Genomic DNA, 23,767 nt, shown 5'->3' with positions numbered 1-23,767 from the left:
AGAACAATATCAAGCATTGTTTTAATCTCCAAAGAAGCAATGGGACAAATTCAAAAAATATACAGCCAACTGGTTCTTATTAGAAATCCGTAACAAGAGATGTTGAGGAACAACATTTCAAGAGTATACAGCAATACCCGCCACATTGAAATGCACTTTTAAAATTTTACAGTATGATTGAGTCACGCTAAAACACTGGATGCCAAAAATCTGTGGTAGCCGTTTAGGCAAGCCTATGAAAATATGGATGGATCCAGGGCTTTCTTTCCACCAGGATTCATAGGAATACGCTCTGACATGTTTGATTAATAGCGTCCACGGCGCTTTAATTATGCAGAATAGCACGTCGCAACCATTTAGAAACTAGACTTCTGTGAAAAATTAACCCACGGGTTTGACAAAAAAAAAAACAGGCCAGTAACTAGAGAGGCCTAAGTTTGCCTCAGCAAGAGTAACAACAATAGCCAGCAATGAAAGAGTCATTTTTTGACTAATTTGTGTAACTCTTTACAAATAGTAGCCTACTAATTAGTAATTTAATAGCCTTTACTAGTGGACTGCACTCATTAAGTCAACCTAGATGTTATGCGTCTTATTCATGGCGGCACAGTGATAATGGTTCATTGATCAGCCCTTTTGGGATTTAAACCTACAAACTTTCGGATAACATCACAGCTCTTTAACAACTTGGATTCAGTCCAAGGGTTTTCCTTCAAAGAAAGCTTCAGGGCACAACAATATTGCACTTATTAGAAAATGACAGCTAGTCAATGAAATATTCAAAGTCGAGAAATATCGTGAATATGGATCTTAAAACGTTCAAACGGCCGCTCCAGTCGAGAACAAAAAGATTAATAAAACTTCAAACCTCTATGACTGATTATACACAGAACTGTCAATGTCTTCTTCACATTTTAGGAACTGGACAGTCATTTCTTCCTGTCCCGGACCCAACCAGACAGTGAATAACTTTGAGCGCAAGAAGGTCGCGAAGTGTCTCGTCAACATTCGTTTCCATTAACAAAAGACGGACTTGCAGTGCCTCCACAAAGCGCTCATAAGAACATTTCGCTTTAATGTCTAGCACAAGACTCCATAAATAGCCTTTAATTCATTTTATATGAATTCATAGGCTTCTTCTGTCCATAATGTAGGCTATCCTTTCAGTCCCCTCACAAAGCTCACATGAAAAAAAAGAAAGAAAAAAAAGAAATGGAGGTGACCTCCAAACGTATACTTGTTTGGAGGTCATATCAAGTTTTCGTTTTCCACAGATTTGCAAGGGACCGCTAGTAACAATTTCTTTAAAATTTCATAAGGTTGGTAACCATCATATAAAAGGGCGAGGCTCGCGAAATCAATAGCGCTCGCGGTGTATCCCGATCGGAAAAAGAAAGTCCACGCGCCATCGCGAGCGCGCACTACCTAGATTTCTACCTTATTACTCAATACGAGAAAATTAACACACGTGAATTTCACAGAAACCAACAGTTCCACAAATCTACGATTTGTTTTCGCTTTGAATAGACTGTGATGCATTGTGAAAAAAGGTCAGATACTAAAAGGAAAGTCCCATAACGTGGGAAATGATTTGTTAGCTAACGAGAGTCTGACTGACAGAAACATCAAATTATTTAGATTTAGAGAATTAAAAGCAATTTCCACACAAACACTAGGCTAACAACAAACAAGAAATGTCAACAACATCGTCACGATCGCGACACCATGTCATCCCAGAGACAATGTGTTGAAAACTTGTCAACAATCACAAGTTTCAAGCATAAATGTCATATATGTCAAAACAGAAGACTATATGGGGATTCGTGGTTTAAATTAGTTCTAGGCATCAAGAACGAACCCTCGTTGGCGTTGCCAAAGGTCCGCGCGAAACTGATCGCACGCATCAGACTACACTGGACCATGTAACGGAACAAACATAAGCAGATAAGCCATGGAAAACATCAATAATAAAGCTTCAAATGTTCTTACCTGAATGTAGTGATGTTTGTTGTTCATTGGATCAGACGGAACGTGTGGGATTTCCTCTTTAAATGCAAGTTTTCACTATTTTAGTTTTTAAGATATGCACAGATTCCCGTTAAAACAAAGAGGATCAGATGCTCCTATTGAAAGCGGCATTACTCTGTAGCCTATATATAACTTAGGTCAATCTAGCAACCCTAGTTTTTTCTTTGTTTTCAAAGGAAGTCCTTCAGAAGTTCAAAGTATCTCCGGACTTGCAGAATATGAATATCCACTCCTGGAAAAACTGTTAACACGTATAGGTGATCCATATACATCCATGCAGAAGCAGTCGAACGTAATTCCTTTGATTTAGAAGAGGAGGATAGCTTCGACGCGAATCGCGTGAATGCACAGGTGGTGAAAAATCCCCCGGGCTCTGGCTGAACTGAACTCAGTCTGCTATATGACGCCTCGCAGCGCCATGTTGGGCTCGGGCGAGACAACGAGCGATCGAGAACCACGCCGCGAGAACGGCAGTAGTGTGTTTGCTCGTGTGTGCACGGACCGGTCCTCACGCGCACATTTACGGACCATTGGCCAACAAAACTGCCACACGAATTCCCCTCTCTCTTAAATCTAACGGACCGTTCGCGGAAAATTTTCCGTCTCTTTGTCCCGGTTCCGATACGCGATATCCCTGGCGCGCTGAACGCTCGCGCAACTGCTGCTTGTGTATGCGTGTCTTTCCGTAAGCGCGTGCAGCGGGGAATGAAAGCTGAGCGCAAGACGCCTCTCTCTCTCTCTCTCTCTCTCTCTCTCTCTCTCTCTCTCTCTCTCTCTCGCTCTCTCTCTCTCTCTCTCTCTCTCTTACCCAGAAGGCCAGTCGGGGGAACAACCGCAATTACCATAAACCCAGTAGGCTGCGCTGCCTCTGTACGACTCGATGCGCCCGTGTAGAATACAGCGAGAGGGGGTGTTTCGCACAGCGTACGGGCTCCGTAAACAAAATTAATCGGCAGTGCCGCTGAGAGGCTTCTGGAAAACCACAAAACGGTATTTTTGGCTTATATTATAAAGAGAGGAGGTGGTAGGTTGATTCATGGGGTGTTTTAAACCTTATAGATTGTAGGATAGGCTATATATAGATATGAATGAAACTTTTTTAAACAGAACTAATTTGTATTTGTATTTTTAATGAAAGATAGATTAAACAAATCAACCATTAAAATCCCAATCCAACAAGAACGTTTTCAACATTTGGATACCCTTAAAAACTCGCCCCCCCTTTTTCAGCATATATCGCTTTAAAAAACATAATAAAATAAAATATTTGTAGTTTTGTATAACAAGAATAATTGTGGTTGACCTTTTGCTGTCCAAAAGTCAGAAAAAAAATTGATTTCAGTTTGATTTCAATTTGAGCAGAACTGACCTGTTTAGGGCCTAGAAATATAACGATAAAGCCAAAATTTTATTTTAAAAGATCATATCAAGTGACATATAGGCTAAAATGAGAAATACATTGGTTAATGGACAAACTTTCTTAAAATATGTTTGATGAAAGTTCTCACAAGAAAACATTCAACATCGTTTAAAATGTTCTTTAAAATTAGATTTTTATTTTTATTTTAAAGTGAAGGAATTCTCAAGATGTTTTAAGTGCTAAGGATTGGGAAAAATAGGCATAATTGCTCTGAAGGTTCAAATAATATGAACTATTCATCTTACAGCAGTGAACAACACGACTTAATGAAATAATTACACATCAATGTCCTTAGCAAGTTCCCACAACCAAAGTTAAATGTTTGGAAATTTTCCATTTTAGAACATTTAGAACATTTTTAGAACGTTCATTTGTTAGCTAGAATGACGTATAGAGCATTTCAATAAGAACTGAAGTAGAATATTGGTAAATATACTAATATGAGTGATGTTAGTGTCCGCTCTGCGCGAGAGGCTGTTTTTGTCGCGCCGAGGAGAGGAGCAGGATAATCGCGCGAGCTGCGTGTGTAACAGGATTGCTCGGGGCTTTGACGGAGGATGTATTGGCCACAGCCTGACGGGCAAACCCTTCCCCCACACGCAAGCATCATCCCCGAGGGAGGCGACCTGGAGGTCACAGCGCTGGGGAACGCGCTTAAAGAGCTCGGGAACGTGCTCAGAGTCTTACATTGACAGGCGAACGATTCTTGTTTTAACAAAATTGGGGAATGTAGTGTAATGTTAATAATGTAGATGTCCAGTATGAATTGTAAGGGTTACAAGAATCCCAAAACAGTCCTTCTGAGACTTTACATTTATTTATGTTTTGTATGTGTGTGTGTGTGTGTGTGTGTGTGTGTGTGTGTCACAATAGTAGTCTAAATGTTACTCTAATAATAATATATAATAAAAATAATCAAATATAAATGGATATCTTAAATTCTGTATCCAGAGAGAGCAGATGATACATAATCCATAATTTTACGGTCTGAAGTTCTATTCAGAATCATGAATATAAGTTCTATGTTCTATGTCTGCTTTGGTCAAACTGCTGTTTGTCAAATAAAAGTAATACAAGTGTTTTGGATAGCCATGTTGAGTCATTATTATTTTAGCAAACCTACAAAATAAAATAAGTTTACAATCTTATTGATCTGAAACTCTCAAGTTGTCTGAGATACTGCATTGGTGAAGAAATCCTGTCGTGTTAACCAGTAGCAAATGAGCCCCAAATTCAATCAAAACAGACACTATCTGACTATAGTTTATAAGACTATAAAATGTACAATTCTGAAGAGATAGTGAAAGACAATGAGTTATCTACTGATAAGAAAGATGCATTGCATCTTTGAGAGCAAAGCTCATATATGCTATGTACATGAATGTGCATGCATAGTCTGACATAGGTATTTGATTATCGGACATTTTAATAATCTCCTAAAATAAATCCCGAAATAAACAGGCCATTAGGCCTCATTTAACACGGCTAGGCCTTATAGCATATTAGAATTCTTCAGCTGACACAAACGCTCCCCATTCATTAGAATCTAAATAAATAAGAGGCGAGTGTGGTGGGCTTTTGTATTGTTGTTTAATCTGATCTCGTCAAGGCCGCCCCTACCTTCCCCCATGCAGCCTTCATTTATACATGGGGTCTCTCTCTCCCCCCGTCCCACCCTCTCCAGCTCTCCATTGTGTTCAATGCCTGAGGCGCTGTGCTTCGCGTTCTCTCGCAGAATAAAGAGACAGAGGAAGGGGAAGAGACGAGTGAGTGCCCATCAGCGCCGGTGTTAATGTCCGCTCATCGAGATATTGTCACTTGCAGGCGTGATCTGTCATTCAAACCCGTCAGACCAGCAGAGAACGGGCCGAGTCAGCGTCTGCACTCATGACAACTGCTGCTGAATTACATAATATTGTGCCTATCTATCTATCTATCTATCTATCTATCTATCTATCTATCTATCTATCTATCTATCTATCTATCTATCTATCTATCTATCTATCTATCTATCTATCTATCTATCTATGTCTGTCTGTCTGTCTGTCTGTCTGTCTGTCTGTCTGCTCATTCATTTACTGACATAATTAGGCAAAAGCAAATAAATAAAAAAATTACATTATTCGAAGTACATTAAAAAATAAATAATAATATTTCATATAAAAAAATTTCATATCATCATATGTTGGCAAACAGTTTAGTACAATGTCTTATTGATGGATAAATAAATAAATAAATAAATAAATAAATGTGTAATAATAATAATACTTACAATGACAGTTAAATTGACTAGAAAGAAACTTTAAACTTGAAAAAAACTGTTAAAAACAAGTTTTGGCATACTTTGTTTGGTACAATGTTTTATGAATGAATTAATGAATGGATAATAATAATAAATAATAATAGTAAATATAATAATAATACTTAAAACAGCAATTAAAAACTAAAATATGATACAATATGAAATTAGGCTACTAGAAAAAAAACCTTTAAAAAATGTTAAAAAACTTTTGGGCATAACTTAGCTTGGCCTACAATGTTTTATTATTATTCCTATAAATAAATAAGTTATACAGTTATACAGTTCTGCTTACTTTTAAAAAGAAAATAATAATGATAAAATTGTCATTTTTTGTTGCTCTTTTTAATATCACATAATTAAGAAAATGCACATTTTGTTTAGCTCACACTGAGTAAACCTAAAAAATAAAACTTTTATTCAAAATATATTTATGACTTTTTTTTAAAAATAATAATTTATCTAATGATATCTTGCACTTCTCTATAACAATAATTAATAATTTACAGGCTCAGATGGATGACACAGAACTCCAGGTAGACTTCTGCAACGTTGCCCTATCAGGGTCATTGTGTCGGCAGTGTCCCGTTGGGTGGGCCAATGGCTGGGTCAGTCTAATTGTCTGCTATTGAATTACCTAATGGAATGTGAAAATCAGAGGAGGCGTGTCACGGGGTCGCGCTCAGCAGTCAGAGCGGCGGCGCGCTCCAGTCCCGCTGCTCAGGGCGAGAACGGACCGCAAACAAGACTCTATGCGGGACGGAATATACTAAATACAATCCGTCCGCGGGCAAGAAAGGGCAAACGGACTGCTTTTGAAAGGATCGTGTTAAATGGATTATGCTGTGGATGATTTTATGATGCTTGTTATTGATTTAGGCTAAATGGCAAAGGATGATTGTATCATTTTGAACATGTAAAGGGGTGAATTCAGTTTGATTGGGACACTTTTTGCCATTGAGATGACTGAAAAAAGTGTCCCAAGATTTTTTTGTTGTTTAAATGTTACAAAATAGTGTTCAGTCACAATAACACCTGAAATAATTGTATTTAATTTATATATCAAAGTAGAATTTAGGACACCATGTTTTTACCATATCAGTACCTTATTTGAGTCCTCTCAGTTTTTACATTTAATTTCATTACTAAACACATTAGCAACGTGTGATTCATTATTAGTAGAATCTGATGATTTAAGTTCGTGTTTAATGTTTATTTTAATATGCACTCAGCTTTTTACTTCACTTTCAACCCTGACTTTATTTTCAGTTTATTATTAAATAGTTATTTAAGTCACCTCTTTGGGTTATAAATTTATTTTGAAGCATCATGACTCATATTAGGCTTCTCGGTCGAGCATATGGTGACGGCCTGATCTGAAAGCACGTGTAAGTAATCTCACAGGCTCGGGCTGGTAAATGATCGCTGCTGCGCGGAGATAAACGCGGTCGATACGAGCGGTCAGTGACGGAACAAGAGCTCCTCCAAGTGGATAACGATGATATTACAAGACAAGCAGCAAGGTTGACTATCGACGATAGGGGGCTTGAAGCTGCAAGATCGTTTTCTGTTTGCTTGTATTCAAATAAAGAAAATATAAATATAACTCATAAAAGGTTATTAAATCATATTTAAAGTTACAACAAAACTAAGTAAAGGTGAAGTCAGACATGCGAAATGCACAAGCCTAACCAGAGGCTCATGATGACTAAAACATATTGCTTGTCATGTGTCCTGCTAGGTTGAAGGTCATTAACAGACAGATAGATAATATATAGATAGATAGATAGATAGATAGATAGATAGATAGATAGATAGATAGATAGATAGATAGATAGATAGATAGATAGATAGATAGATAGATAGAGAAGTGGAATTAGTCTCATCATGATACAAAATAAAATAAAAAAATCATTATTAGACCTTGTATCTTGCTAAAAGCCTCTTTTGATGTTAATAATTTGACTTAATACTATTATAGAAATATAATTATAAAATTTACATTAGTGAACACGAATTAATTAAAGTTTTAAGAGTCACACAGTGAAAGCCGAAGCGAGGAAGGTCCTATCGTGACGTAATGACGCACGACGTCACGCGACACGGCAGCTCTGGGTCATGTGACCGGTGTTGAGAGGAAGCTCAGTCCATCAGAAAATCCTGCCGAGATGAATCGAACAATTATGAACACAGTATTTGCGCTTTTTGGACTTTTATCAGGTAAATCTGCGTTATACTTCATCTTTGATGTGCACGTGGTTTTATTTTGTCGGGTCGGTGTGTTTTCAGCGTTTGTTTAATGAAATAATGGCGGCTGCAGTGAGATGCCATAATCCGCAGTCATATAAATGGATAAAATATGTCTCGTTTATACAAGTGAATTAAATTAATATAATTGATTTATGTGATTTCCGTACGATAATGTGATTATTTTGCTTTAGGCTGTTAAATATGAAGGGTTTCGGTGTTAAATGCTGATAGTGAATGAGGAAGCCTCAGCAGGTCATGTGACAGTCAGTCAGTCAGTCAGTCAGTCAGTTCATTTAACAAATCCTACTTATTGGTCAATACTATGGTTATGATGTTAATTTATACTGATCATTGTGTTAGGACACGAGATTTAACCCCCAAATTTGACTTCTCATGCATCCTAAAATTGAAAAGGCAGCTATATATATATATATATATATATCAATTTTAGGATGCATGAGAAGTCAAATTTGGGGGTTAAATCTCGTGTCCTAACACAATGATCAGTATAAATTAACATCATAACCATATATATATATATATATGCAGCTGCCTTCTCAATAAATAATATTATTTTTATCACAGTAAAAATTGGGTATATATATATATATATATATATATATATATATATATATATATATATATATATATATATATATATATATATATACACACACACACAATTTATGCTGTGGAAAAATAAATATTATAAATATGTGTAAATATTATTTGAAAAATATTGTTTCTATTAGGTTTATTATTTATATTTTTTTCCCTTCTTACTATAATACTGTATATTTAATTTATATCAAACTTTATTCATTTATTTTAATAACATTTAAATTTATTTAAATGTCGAAGCAAGCCATTTCATTGCAAAGAAAGGTTGTGACTTAGAATATAATAAAGGTGCAATATGTAAGAATTTTGCAGTAAAATATCCAAAAAACACTAGGCCAGTGTTCTATATTTTGTTTACTTGAGTACTTACAATATCCCAAATGTTTCCAACTATTTGTAAATAATGAGAAAATTGCTATTTTAACCAAGGCTCCAGGACGTGTGAGGAGTCACTTGGGTAAAGTTGGTTTTATACTCGCACATTCGGACATCCGTATTCAATAGCCTTGTTAATCACACTACATTGGACATTCAGTGGACATTCACAAGTAAATATGCCATTAAAACAATACTTGCCTATTTTGATTGACTGTGAAAAATGTTGTAAGTTGACAATCGTTGGTTGTCAATATCATGTCGCTGCTTAAAATTCGCAAACATTAATTTATTGCACATTTATTGGAAAGTCTGAATTTATCAGAAGTCCGAATGTGCGAATATAAAACCAACTTTACCGAAGTTGAGGAGTCACCTGTCAATTGCGTCATACTCTCATTACCCTCGTATTTTTTATTTTGTAGAAACCATGGAAAAACACCAAAGACACTTTAATATTTACATGTGTTAATAGACAAGGGAACACCGGTTTTGATATATTCATAGACAAAAAACTAATTGTTGTTATATAGCTCAACACGTTTATTGTTTAAATCTAATTTTAGCCGCCGCCGAGTGAACGCACAGAGTAACGTTATCTTTTTCAACACACTCAAAAGTATCTAATATGATAAACAGAGCTGCGTTACCTCATAATCATGACCGGAAAAGTGGAAGCGGCGCCGGCGACTGTGTCATGATAAAAGTTCTGCTGCTCGTGAGGCGTGTGTTGCGCAATCGCTCCAGCGGCCTCGTTCAGCTCCCAAAACACTCGGTCCTGCTCTGCTTCATACTACAGTAACGTTAATAATCGCATCCATGAACATTATTTTTCCACTGACCGTTGAGGTGAAGACCACGTGTTTCAAGATTACGAGCTCAAACTTGGCGTTGTCAAGCTTCGCCTTTGTTTTGAATAGGCCTCTAGCGAATTCTAGCGGCAGAAAATATTACATAGTGCACCTTTAACATTGTTTTCTGTTATTTTTCATCAGGTGTTTTGGGTGACAGTTTGACTGTTCTGCGCAGCCCGCAGTACGTGACCTTTCTGGATGGACAGTGGCCCATATCAGGAGAAAAGATCCCTGATTTAGTCGCCCTAACCATGGGCTTCTCCGTTCGTGAGGTATCATGTCTGTTTAATTGTGTAATGGCACGTTTGATGTCTTCATGTAAACACTGTGGTGAACTTGTGGTTTTTGTTTGCAGGATCTTGACTGGCCTGGCCTGGCCGCCGGCTCGCTGTTTCAACGCCCGCGTGCAAACGCTCTGATCGTTGTGCGCGGCATGGACAGCCTTGACTTTCCGAAAAACATTTCCTCTTACCCTCTCGAAAATGTGAGTGATGCATTCTCAAGCAAGTTATTTTAGTCTCTGTGGTGCGTGAATGCAAAAGCATGTGTTTTTCTCTCACTCTTTCTTGCTATTATGTCTTTGACTCAACATGCATGTTGTCAGTTATCAGTTAAATAATTCCCTTTAGACCTAGAAAAATGACTTTGCCAAATAACAAACATCATAAAATCATCCACAGCATAATCCATTTAACATGATCTTTTCAAAAGCAATCCGTTTGCCCTTTCTTGCCCACGGATGGGTTGTATTTAGTATATTAGTTGAATAAGTTAAATAATTCCCTTTAGACGTAGAAAACAGGAAAAATTTTAACAGCTAAATTTGTACGTTTCAGAAAATCAGGATGTTCCATGATTAAGAAGCAGTGTAGTTTCCCCAAAAGACTTCCTTTAATTTGTATCATGAGACTAATGACTAATATCTATCTATCTATCTATCTATCTATCTATCTATCTGTCTGTCTGTCTGTCTGTCTCTATCAATCTCTCTCTCTGTCTGTCTGTATCTGTCTATCTATCTATCTATCTGTTTGTCTGTCTGTCTATCTATTTATATATCTGTATCTGTCTGATTGAAATAAGTTGCAATGTTGTCATACTATAGCAGGTTTAAGAATTCTTTTTCTTATAACAAAAAGAACTCTGAACATTTAAATACAATAACACAATGCACAAAAAAAATTCTAACAGATTAATGTGCAAAAGAATTATAAAGAACAACAGGTAACACTTTACAATAAGGGCTCATTATTAATGTTAGTTAATGCACTAACATTAAGATTGAGCAATAGCTACATTTGTTACAGAAGGTATTATTTTTGTTAATGTTAGTTAAAAAATACAACTTATCATTGTTCATTTTCATTGTCAGTTCGGTATTAATGAATTAACATGTTAACTAATAAAGCCTTATGTCAATAAGTGTTACTGAACAATAACAAATAATCAGAATTTTTTTTTTAGGCATTATAGGGCATGTTGTAGTCCAGATTAAAATATAATAATGTTTAAGTTTGAAAGTAAATATCCTATTAAGCCTTTAAGTATTATGTATTTGATGCTGTGATGAACAACATTGCGAATACAAAAAACCGAATGGCTGTTTGAAGCAGCTGCTTTGTTTACGGGGTAACCGCTTCTCTTCTGCTGTTCTGTCTGTCTATCTATCTATCTATCTACATTTGTGGCCAGAATTATTGGCACCCTTCATAAATATGATCAAAGATGACTCTAAAAATAAATCTGCATTGTTTATCCTTTTTATCTTTAATTCATAAAATTAGCAAAAATCTAACCTTTCATTGAAGGAAAAGAATTGAAAGTGGGGGGGAAATAACATTATGAAATAAATCTTTTTCTCCTAAACATGTTGGCCACAATTATTGGCACCCTTTTATTCAATTCTTTTTGCAACCTCCTTTTGCCAAGAAAATGGCTCTGAGTTTTCTTCTATAATGCCTGATGAGTTTGGAGAACACCTGACAAGAGATCAGAGACCATTCCTTCATACAGAATCTCTCCAGATCCTTCAGATTCCCAGCTCCATGCTGGTGCTTCTTCTCTTCAGTTCACTCCACTCATTTTCTTTAGGGTTCAGATCAGGGGACTGGGATGGTCATGGCAGAAGCTTCATTTTGTGCTCAGTGACACATTTTTGTGCTGGTTTTGTTTGTTTTGGATCATTGTCCCGACGGATGATCCAACCGCAGCCCATTATAAGATTTCTAGCAGAAGCGGTCAGGTTTTGATTTTTTTATCTGTTGGTATTTGATAGAATCCATGATACAATATATCTGAACAAGATGTCCAGGACCTCCAGCAGAAAAATAGGCCCACAACATTAAAGATCCAGCAGTATATTTAACCGTGGGCATGGGGTACTTTTTATCCATGTGTGCACCAAACCCATCTGGTGGGTTTGCTGTCAAGAAGCTCTTTTTTTAGTTTCATCTGACCATAGAAGCTGGTCCCGTTTGAAGCTCCAGTCTTGACTGACAACTTAATATACTGGAGATTGTTTCTGGATGAGAGCAGAGGATTTTTCTTGAAACCCTCCCAAACAACTTATGGGGATGTAGGTGCTGTTTGATAATTTTTTTTAGGCTTTCTGAGACTCAAGACTCAACTAATCTCTGCAATTCTTCAGCTGTGATCCTTGGAGAGTCTTTGGCCACTCAAACTTTCCTTCTCACCGCACATTAGGACGATTTAGACACACGTCCTCTTCCAGGCAGATTTGTAACATCTTTAGTTGATTGGAACTTCTTAATTATTGCCCTGATGGTGGAAATGGGGATTTTCAATGCTTTAACTATTTTCTTACAGCCACTTTCTATTTTGTGAAGCTCAACAATCTTTTGCTGCACATCAGAACTATATTCTTTGGTTTTACTCATTGTGATGAATGATTACGGAAATTTGGCATTTGTGTTTCCTCATGTTTATACTCCTGTGGAACAGGAAGTCATGGCTGGACAATTTCATGTTCATGATCACCCTGGTGAGCTAAAAAAAATGTAAATATGAATGGGAATATACTTCAGAGATATTTTACTCATAAAATATTCTAGGGGTGCCAATAATTGTGGACAATGTGTTTTGGAGAAAAACATTTATTTCTTAAGGTTATTTTCCCCCCACTTTCAATTCTTTTCCTTCAATGAAAGGTTAGATTTTTGCTAATTTTATGAATTAAAGATCAAAAGGATAAACAATGCAGATTTATTTTTAGACTCATCTTTGATCATATTTATGAAGGATGCCAATAATTCTGGCCACAACTGTATCTATCTATCTATCTATCTATCTATCTATCTATCTATCTATCTATCTATCTATCTATCTGTTTGTCTGTCTATCTATCTGTCCCTCTGTCCATCCATCAATCTAAATGTCTGTCTATCTCGTTCTAGCCGGTCCCATTCACTCTGGACAGTGTGGCGAACACTATGCACACTTTGTTTGCTGACAGCACCCCTGTGGTTTTGCAGCTCGCACCCAGTGAGGAGGTATGACCACGCTGACTCTCTGGTACATTATAACTCTAACACTAACCACACATAGATGATGCCTGCAAACACACAGTTCTCTTATATGCTCTGCAAAAAAAGATGCACATGAGAAATTCTTAACCCAATTGATGTAATGAAATGCAGTTGAAATAAGACCTACTCTAAAGAATATTTTATTGGACTGCCCTGCTTCTAATACTAAAAGGCAACATTTATTTATTCATGGAAAGTAGTTTAATAGATAAAAGTACAATTATCAAATGTTAAATTGTTAGATTATAGTTTTTCTATTTTAAGGAATTATTTTTATTTATATTTATTGTAATATTGTAAAACATGTATTTGTCTAATTTTTTAATTATTATTCTTTTATGTCTTTTTTTTAGTTATCATATTAGCTGATATGGCACTAAAATAAATTCATCTAAAGTACTAATTATGTTAATTATGAAATCCTTAATTATAATAATAATGATTATATATTGTTTATAATTATTAAAATAAATTACATGTGTTTTTACAAACTGAGAGACAAGTCTAAAATAATTTTGTGGTAATCATCAGAATGTCACAGATGTTTTTACCAGATCATGCGTTCAATAAGCAGCTGTCTTGATATTGTGTGTTTTAGAGGCTGTATATGATGGGAATGGCCAACACTGTTTTTGAGGATCTGCCCGTGACCCTGCAACAGATCCGTGGACGTTTGTCCCAGGAAGGATCGGTCCTCACTTCCCTTCCTCTCAGCTCTCTCAGCCGTAATAATGAGGTGAAGATGTGATCACATGACCCTCTCCATCATAATAGCCAAACTTTCAGCACAGAAACATAAATATACAAGATTCAGTGAACCACAAAACTGAGGTTTACGTTGTCAGAAAGTGTCGTATAAATGTCAACCAATCAATACCTATGTTTAATAAATATAATTTTTATATGTGACTTTTATATATTTATTAATTTATTAATGTATACAGTATATACACACTTTATGCAGACATGGACTGTAACAGTTACTGAAGCAGTTTTTCGGCCAAAGTAGGAAGTGGCTTCTGCCTGGCTGAAATTATCGACATGTGAAAGTAGTTGTTGCATATCGAAACATCAGTAGATGCATGTTGATTTTCTTCCCACCCCAGACTAGATGCTGGTCTAAATATACCTGTTTTTGTGTGTTTCAGGCTGATCTTCTGTTCCTATCTGAGGTTCAGGTGCTGTATGACATCTCCGCTCTGGTGAGTTTCTTCATAACAGTTTGGCCCATATAAATCAGCCTTGCGAGATATTATAGGTTCATTTTTGTTTCTTAGTTTAATTATTTGTTGTTTTGTTGATCTAGCCATCAGTGAATCAGCTTGTTTGTCTCATGTAGCCAGTTTTCTTCAGCAACTTTATTGATTCTCTGTTATTAAAGAGTCTGTTGTTTGCTACAGCTGCAGAAACACAAGCATCTGGCTAAAGACCCGGCTCCTGACCTGTACTCCCTAGAGCTTGCGGGATTGGAGGAGATCGTCCGCCGCTACGGCACAGACTCCCCTCAGTTCACGGACGCTACCAGGATCCTGACATCTGCTCTGCAGAAGGTACTGAGCTAGTGTCTGTCATCTCAGGTTCCTCTGCTGGTTTCTTTCTTTTTCAATGAAATAATGATCTCTAATGCAACAAAGTACATTAAAAAAATGTTCAGTATTTTTACATTTTTTCCCCCTACCGTATTTAAAGTACATTACAGTGTACTTTAAAGGTAACCTATAATGCAAAATTCACATTTACATGGTGTTTGAACATAAATGTGTATCTGCAGTGTGTATACACAACCACCCTATAACGGTAAATCTCCTTTTTTATATATATATACATATATTCCCCATACGTCATAACAGTGTTTCAAAATGAGCCATTCTCATCACAATATAACAGGCCCTGCTCATGATAGGTGACTGAATCTGGCCTATTGGCTTAGCTCCTCCCCTGAGTGAGCTGTACACAGTCCGCCATGTTTATCAGCTAGTGGAAACACAAGAATGTTTATCACATGGCTGAGACAATTTAAATGGTCTGTTGTTGGCTGCATCAATGCACACTGAACATCCATTTCACTGCGCTATTTTCCATAGCTATTCTATGTAAATGTGCTAGACAGATGTGTTTGACCATTGCGCTCGCAGCGTTCTAAAAACACAGTGCTCAAGTTAAAAGAAGTTTAACTTTTAAAAATGCGTGTCAACACTTTTCGTTTTCCACTGCCTGCATATTGCATTTTTAGATGCAAGGACGCATTGCTTGTGAGTGGTCCCGCATGGGAGAAAAAAAAACAAAATTCTGTCGCATTTACATAGAGAATAATGGAAAAGCAGCGCAGTGGAAAGCAGAAACACAACATGTGGACACGGCCCTATACAGTTTCTCCTGTTTTGTTGTCGCCGGAGAATCGGCTGAAGGCTCCGCCCTCTTCTGGAAGGGGTGGGAGCAGCAGCTCATTTGCATTTAAAATTTAACACACAAAAAGGCGTGTTTTTGCTCATACCTAAAAATGATCATTGTTAATGATCTGTGGGGTATTTTGAGCTGAAACTGAGACACCAGAGACTTATATTACATCTTGCAAAAAAGGGGCAAAATAGGTCCTCTTTAATGTAAATATCTTTAGTATTATAATACTGTTCTTATATAATAGGTAGTGACGTAAAGTACATTATCTATAATATTGCAATATTACTACTATGTTCATCAGATGTTTTAAAGATGCTTAACATAGAAAGTAAGAAACATTTTTAGATGATCTGACTAAAATATTTTCAAAACTATATATATATATATATATATATATATATATATATATATATATATATATATATATATATATATATATATATATATGTGTGTGTTTTGAAAATATTTTACTAATATTTTAGTATAAAAGTTTCTTTCTATGTTAAGCATCTTTAAAACATCTGATATATATAAAATGTATTTGTATGTGTGTGTGTGTTAGGGCTGTGTATCACCAACAATGTCACGATACGATACGCATCACGATACTAAAGCCACGATACGATACGTATCACGATATGGTTCAATTTAGAATTTAAATTTATTTTGAGCAGAGTTTAGTAACAGTAATATGTGTTTATTGAATAACCAGTGTTATAACAGTCATGATAACTGAAAAACTATTTTGTTTTTGTCATTAAAAAAACCAATGATTTAAATTAAATATAAAAAAATTGTCACAAAAAAGCTTCTTTTAAAGTCACTCCCTCAGTAACTGAATTGACAATTATAGTGACACTGAAGCATATCAACAAAGCTCAATGACTAATTTCACTTGCAACAGTAAGTTGACTGTAAGAAAACTAAGTTGGTTAATTATATCGGCTATAATATTATAATAATGTCTATACTGCCTGTTTTTTTTTTCCATCTGTAAAAATGATTTTTTTGGATATCAACTCAAAATATGTTCTAGAACAACATACGTTTTTATTAACGTGGTCTACAAAATATGGGCTACATGAGTTTACAATACACACTTAACAATAAGGTTCATTTATTAAACATCAGATAATGTATTAACATGAACTAACCATGAGCAATACATACTGTATTAGTTCATCTTTGTTAATGTTAGTTATTAAAAATACAGTTGTTGATTGTTTGTTCATGCTGGTTTACAGTGCATTAACTAATGTTAACAAGATTTAAATGATGTGATGTGACCGCAAAGGGCACTTTCACTTTCACGATCAAAGTGCATGCCACTGATAAGCATTGTAAATGCAGTATTACAGTATAGCTACACATACCAATTAAATGCGCAGGTCTCCTCTCGTGCGTCCTCCCACTGGACGAGGCCAATATCACTTTCGTTTCGCTTTCAGATATCTCTATTATATATGTCATCACTGCTTTTACCTTTCTAGATGTAATTACCGAAATCAAAACAGTCCATAAACTATATCCTCACGAAAACTTAAGTCAAGCCAGCTCGCGCGTCAACCTGAGAGATCGGCCTCCAATTTTCTCGGTTTCTGAATGGACGGTTTGGCTTGATTGACAAACGCTAACGTTCGGGCATGATTTATATACCATCGACCTGTCCTAAAACGTTAGCACGCTTTGATCGATGATTTGGAGATTGCGTGTTTCTCCGTTCGAGAGCGCATTTCCTGTTCACATTCGCGACAAAACAGCTGATTATTTACGAATGAAAGCTCACAGAAACGTGAATGTATGCTTGCATTGCTTGCTAGCGTCAATTGACATCACGTGATTGGCTAGATTTAAAAGCAAGACAGACTCGATACGGCAGCTGCTGTATCGATACGCGCATCGTCAGGAGTTCATGACGATGTATCGTTGTATCGATATTCTGAGCACAGCCCTAGTGTGTGTGTGTGTGTGTATATTTATATAATATATATAAGGGAAAAATGATATTTTGAATAAATGCAATAATATTTTAAATAAATAATATAAATATATAAATTGTGTTAAATTAAAATGATTTTAATTAAATTAAGTCAAACACATTAAGAACTTGATGTAATTATTAAAGCCCTACTATGACAAATTAATTTAGGCATATCTGCACCTTTATCTCATTTATCCTTGTCTTGACGTGAACATAAGATCATTATTTTTCATTTATTATTACATTTCATTATTTATTAAATTCTTTTTTCATATAAAGTGGAAGTTCAGCTACAGAATGTTTTTTTTTCCCCATACAAATAGTGCTAAATAATATAAATAGCACTGCTGTTTTTAGTAGTTTTGTGCTAAAGTCTGTTTATTTGTGTCTGAAGTTCGCAGACGACGTCTCCGGCGTCTATGGAAACAATGCAGTTGTAGAAGTCGTGACTGTAAAGACGTTTGAAACCCCTCTGACCAGGAAGTCACGCTCCATCCTCGAGTCCAAGCAGATCGTAAGTTTCTGTAAAAACCCAAACATTTCTATATAGAAAAAAATATGAAGTGTACATAAAAATGTGCTGATGTTGGATCAGGTCCACATTTCCAGCATTATTTTTATTCGTCAGGGTACAAGAAGAAAGAATCGAATCAAGACCACTGCTGTAAGACGTTTAATGTTGATTGTGTAGGCAGCAGTAGTTGGTTAGCTAGCGCTAGCGTGTTTTTTTTCCTTTTAGAAATATTAGCAGTTGTTTTTAGCCTAGTGACCATCACCTAGTGACCATCATCAACAAAAAGACGCTTATGGTACAGTAGAAGCCTTCATCGCTGACCTACTTTTGAATGCTGACCTACATTGAATGCTAGCATGTGGTTGTTTCAGAGTAACCCAGAAAACACCTACAACCTGGCCTACAAGTACAACTTTGAGTATGCCGTGATCTTCAACATCGTCCTGTGGTTGATGATCGTCTTAGCTTTAGCTGTCATCGTTATTTCCTACAACCTCTGGAACATGGATCCAGGATACGACAGCATCATCTACAGGATGACCAATCAGAAGATCCGAATGGACTGAGGAAGTCCGTCAAATCCCATTCCATCTTGTGCTGTGTATTTAAGTGCATTTGAATGTGTGTTTTATTTTTAATGTGTGTGTGTGTGTGTGCACCACTGAATTGCTCATTGTATAAATGCTTTGTCTTTTTGACACAATCAAACACACAAATAAAGATTATTTATTGATGCCTGTTGATAGATGGAGAGAAATTAAACTGCTTGTGGTGATTGTCGTATCTTGTAGATTTGAATAATATGAATCTACTGAAGAGGAGAATCTGATGTAAAGAATTGAAATTGAACTCTATTTATTGTTTGTTGTTCAACTGATTGTGCTCCTGAATACTGGATATAGTGTAATTACGTCATTCCCATGTACATTTGTTTGTTTAATTTGCTATAAATGTCATTTTCATTGAAATATAACTATAAAGTGGAAAATTCTGCATTTTAAGTATGACTGTTTATGTATAGATGTTGTTAACACCTATGAAACATTGTGTTATCATAAAAAAATGTACAAATGTAAGTGAAACTCGAATAAAAACTCCCATCTGTCACTTAAAACAAATGTCTTGGTCACAAGTGCAGAGGTTTGCATCATTTTACTGAGCCAAACAAGGTACAGAAAGAGTAAAAATTGTACACATTTTGTTGTCAGATGTTTTTTTAAAACATAAGAGAATTGCATTGCAACAATCTTAAAATTCAGACCTTTTAACTGTTTTTTAATGCTTGCAGGCATTTGCTGCTTCTCTTTGTTCACAAACAGGAAGTGGCACTTTTACCAATGTTCTCACATGACATTAATGTGGTAAAACTTGTGTCAGTGTTGCACAAACACCAGCGTCCATGCCTAAATGTGCTTTTCTTGCTTTTTCTTAATTCTTTGCACTTGATTCATCTTTTCTAATGGTTTCCTGGCCTAGTTTGATGGTTTTTGGGGGGTTTTGGGTATTTATCAGATGGTCAGTTTGGGAGACCAGCTAAACACCAGCTTAACCAGACTTGGGGGAACGATTAAATCATCTTAAACCAGCAGGGTTTTATTCAAAATTCTCAAATTTTACACACAATTACAATCGGTTAGCAACTTTCTTAATAAAAAACGGTAACACTTTACAATAAGGTTCATTAGGTAACATTAGTTAACTACATTAATTAACATGAACTAATAATGAACTGCACTTATACAGCATTTATTAATCTTTGTCCAACTAATACATTATTAAAATCTTGCTAACATTAGTTAATGCACTGTAAACTAACATGAACAAACATTTAACAACTGTATTTTCATTAACATTAATGAAGAGTAGTAAATACAGTAACGAATGTATTGCTCATGGTTAGTTCATGTTAGTTAATACATTAACTAATGTTTAGCTAATGAACCTTATTGTAAAATGGATTACACTTTATTTTAAAGTGTCTTTGTTACACTGTAACTATACATTTAAGTACTGAATAATAATAAATAACTACATGTACTTACTATTGGGTTAGGATAAGGGTTTGGTTTGGTTTGGTTTGGTTTAGTTGCATGCAACTATGCATACTATACATACTATACTATACATACTATAGTAACATGTAACCATGACACTGTAAAATAAAGTGTTACCTCAAAAACTAATGTCAAGTTGTTAACATGTTAAGTATCATGAAATAACAAACAATTTTAACAGAATTTATTCATTTAGGTTAATGATGTTTTTTATTGTTAGTAGTATTTATTGTTTAAATATACTATTATTGATGTCAATTCATACAATTTGAAATGTTAAAATGTATTTACACTAACAATAACCAGGATTAATGCAAGTGTCGTTTATTGTTATTTCATGTTAATGCCTTGAACCCTATTAGTAAAGTGTAATCTCATCAATAAAGATTCATCTGTTAACATGTCTAAGGTTACTTGGTAGGAACATTCGGCAAAATATGCATTTTATAAATAAGTAAATAATATGATGTAATGCAAACAGTGATTGGACACAGGAAACACATTGTCCTTTACTTAATACTGCAAAAAAGGAAACACCCAGAGAAGGTGTCAAACCACCTCAATAACTTTGTAGGTTCACGTTGTGTTGAACTCTTGGATGTGACTTTGGCTTCTGAAGAAGCACGTAAGTGCCGTTGATCTGTTTGGGATTTTCTTCTCTGGAATATGTAGGCAACTCGATTTCAGAGTACTACGAGAACATTAAAGATGAAATGAGGCACTTTATAAACACTTTTACCGCACATGTGACCTTTGATTGATGTTGTTAAACAGTTATTTTAGCTAACTGTGTGTTTTACTGTTGCTTAAGATCAATGTTTCATAAATTGTCACTACATGAGTTGTTACATGTCCAAAATGATCTCCATCGCCATTACTTCACAAGTAACAAGAGTTTTGAAACATCTCAGCTACTAGAGAAACACTAGAATAACTTGACTTGACATTTTAGCTAACTGGAAATTTTGGAAAAAATTTGTTCTGTGAACTAAAATGGCAAGTGAATCATACAGCAGTGTAAGTCTTACCTGTGCGGTGTTAAAGTCTTCCAGCTGCTCTGGCTCCACATTCTGATGATATTGTCGACTTTTTGTGCTTTTCTTAAATTTGTGTATTAACAGACCTAAAGTAGAATGAATGTAATACAGTCGATCATACTTCAAAAGTACATTTCATAGAAACTCTTCATAAATGAATACACTAAACTTAATTCAAATGACACTATAAATTAGTGGGCAGATTCATCTGAACATATTATGTTTTTTATACCACTTTTTTTTGTACTTTTGTACATAAATCTTACCTGTCGTTGCAATAATTAGCACAATGTTTAATAGGAAGGATGTAACGGTCAATCTGTTGTCAATCTTGAGTGTTTTCTCACATTGTGGTTGATTTTTGTTTTCTGTTTGATTGTGATCTTGGGCAGATTCTGTTTGAATAGAAGAACTGTATCAGTTTTGTGTTTTTAATGCCAAATATGATTAAACATGGTACGACAGACAGTTAAATGAATCATTTATTACAGTAACACAGTAATTAGGTTTTTTTTACATAATTTATAGTTATAAATATATAAATACTTTGGATATGTCAATTGTAAATATAATTTAGAAATACTTACCAGTAATGTTTATGTAAAGTCTGGTGCCATTGCTGAGCTGTGGGCCTGAGCCAGTTGTTTTTACACAATAATATATTCCTAATTCATCAATAGTGACATTACTAATAAATAACCAACTCAAAGTTAGTGATGAATATTTGTCTTTGAATCTTTCATCATATATAAGAGGTATTGGAGATCCTGATGTGAAAGTTCGCAGTATCAGCACTGGAGAATCCGTCAGTTTCTGGAAAACCCAATAAATCTCTTTCACATCAATCTGACAGTCTAAAGTCACGTTTTGCCCTAAATTCACCTGTTTATCAGTTAAACTCTCTGTAGTTTGACACACCAGCAGCAGAACTGTGGAGATAAAACACATCTAGTGAAACACATCATTCTTCAATCCTAAAAACAATCCAATCATGTGAAGATCACAGTGAAACTGAGTGACTTACAGAAGAGTGAAAGCTGCGGCGTCCTCATGCTGTGGGTGTTTAGCTCATATGGTGTAAGATGGTTAACTTAAATACGAATCTGAGCGGAAGTGCTACTGCAACATACAGAGAGAAAAAAAACTGAAAGGAAACCACGAGACAGCCTTGAAAAGAGGATGTAGAAGTTGAACTTGCACTGACCGGACTGCTGTTAAAAAGGTCAGAGTGCATGACAAACATGAACAGATTGTTTAGACTGATCGCTTTCAGGTTTCAATTAGTTTTACATTTCCTAAATACATTTAGCCTAAGTGATATATTGTCACCTGAACTACATCTGATTTTGTTATTTATTTCATTTGAGAGAATTGCCCATTTTGATATCATGTGGCTTTAACATTAACTATTTTAGATATTATTTATATGACCTCAACATGGAAACAAGATAACCAGGATTGTATCTCTAGGACCCCAAAGTGATTCTGTTGACTAAGAATCCTGCAATTGTTAACTTTGTACATACAAAAATATTTATCATTATTATTAATATGATTATTTATAAATTCTAATCATTCATAATATCTCAAAGTACAGGTGACACATATTACATAAGATTACATTGTCCTTGTTTAGTTAGCTCACAAGTTAATCCTCCTAGAGAGCATCAGGATGACCAATCAGAAGATTCAACTGAACCAATTGATGACGCCACCTCCGATTACTTTTAATTTCTAAAACCTATAACAAGCTTCTTCTTTTTTTTTTTTTTTTTTTTTTTTAGATTTTACGAAATAAATCAATTTTATTAAATTGTAAATAACACACAAAAGATGCAAATGGTTTGTGTTTTCCACATTATTGTCAGACTGTGACTCACTTATATCAGCAGCAGGTAGATGGCGCCGTTTCCTTTATGTAGCTAAACATACATGCAGGGATAAAACATTGATCTGTTTGTATTTATAAAAGCCTACAAACATATACAGAAGATATCTAAGTCAAGAAATCTTCTGAAAGGCTTCAAGTCGTAAATATAAGACAGCGATTAGAGGAGGACGAGCGCCTTTCTCGGCAGACACGTGAGTCGAGATATCTTTTGGCTTGTGTATCATTAGCTACTTCTTTCTTTCTTCTGTGAAATACAAAAGTTGACGATTCAGTTTTACTGTATGAAAACAATATACTGAGAAAATGAATTGTGACTGAGGCTCTCTGTCACTAACTGCTTTTGTGTTGAACGGAAGAAATCCATACGGGCTTGTATCCTGTGAATGATGACAGATGGGTTTTTTTATTATTATTATTTAAGTGAACTAATCCTTTTTAATGTATACTAATGTATCTATTCTATAATAGTAATATATTACTGAAAATATTCTTTTGTGT

At 35.3% G+C, this 23,767-nt stretch overlaps 3 protein-coding genes across 4 annotated transcripts in view; 1 reads left to right on the top strand and 2 right to left on the bottom strand.

Moving 5' to 3' along the window:
* bcor (BCL6 corepressor) overlaps positions 1–2,784 on the bottom strand; it is a 45,164-nt gene extending 42,380 nt beyond the window's left edge. For both annotated transcript variants that reach the window (XM_048182733.1, XM_048182734.1), the window contains exon 1: positions 1,990–2,784. The gene's annotated coding sequence lies outside the window, so the exon portion shown is untranslated. The remainder of the gene's footprint in view (positions 1–1,989) is intronic.
* A 5,028-nt stretch (positions 2,785–7,812) lies between these two features.
* atp6ap2 (ATPase H+ transporting accessory protein 2) lies at positions 7,813–19,405 on the top strand. The gene is made up of 9 exons (XM_048182732.1): positions 7,813–7,967; positions 9,989–10,119; positions 10,203–10,331; positions 13,261–13,356; positions 13,991–14,128; positions 14,541–14,594; positions 14,793–14,942; positions 18,168–18,287; positions 18,659–19,405. The coding sequence occupies exons 1-9, from the start codon at positions 7,916–7,918 to the stop codon at positions 18,851–18,853; spliced, it is 1,065 nt and encodes a 354-aa protein (XP_048038689.1). The 5' UTR covers positions 7,813–7,915; the 3' UTR covers positions 18,854–19,405.
* A 1,244-nt stretch (positions 19,406–20,649) lies between these two features.
* LOC125263653 lies at positions 20,650–22,559 on the bottom strand. Its single transcript, XM_048182727.1, has 5 exons — positions 22,403–22,559; positions 21,966–22,307; positions 21,645–21,773; positions 21,370–21,464; positions 20,650–21,032 (listed from the first exon to the last, which is right to left on the bottom strand). The coding sequence occupies exons 1-5, from the start codon at positions 22,428–22,430 to the stop codon at positions 20,901–20,903; spliced, it is 726 nt and encodes a 241-aa protein (XP_048038684.1). The 5' UTR covers positions 22,431–22,559; the 3' UTR covers positions 20,650–20,900.
* Between the last annotated feature and the right edge of the window lie 1,208 nt (positions 22,560–23,767).

Source organism: Megalobrama amblycephala, linkage group LG2, assembly GCF_018812025.1.
Source record: "Megalobrama amblycephala isolate DHTTF-2021 linkage group LG2, ASM1881202v1, whole genome shotgun sequence".
NCBI classification, from domain to species: Eukaryota; Metazoa; Chordata; class Actinopteri; order Cypriniformes; family Xenocyprididae; genus Megalobrama; species Megalobrama amblycephala.
This window is presented reverse-complemented; position numbering and strand designations above follow the sequence as displayed.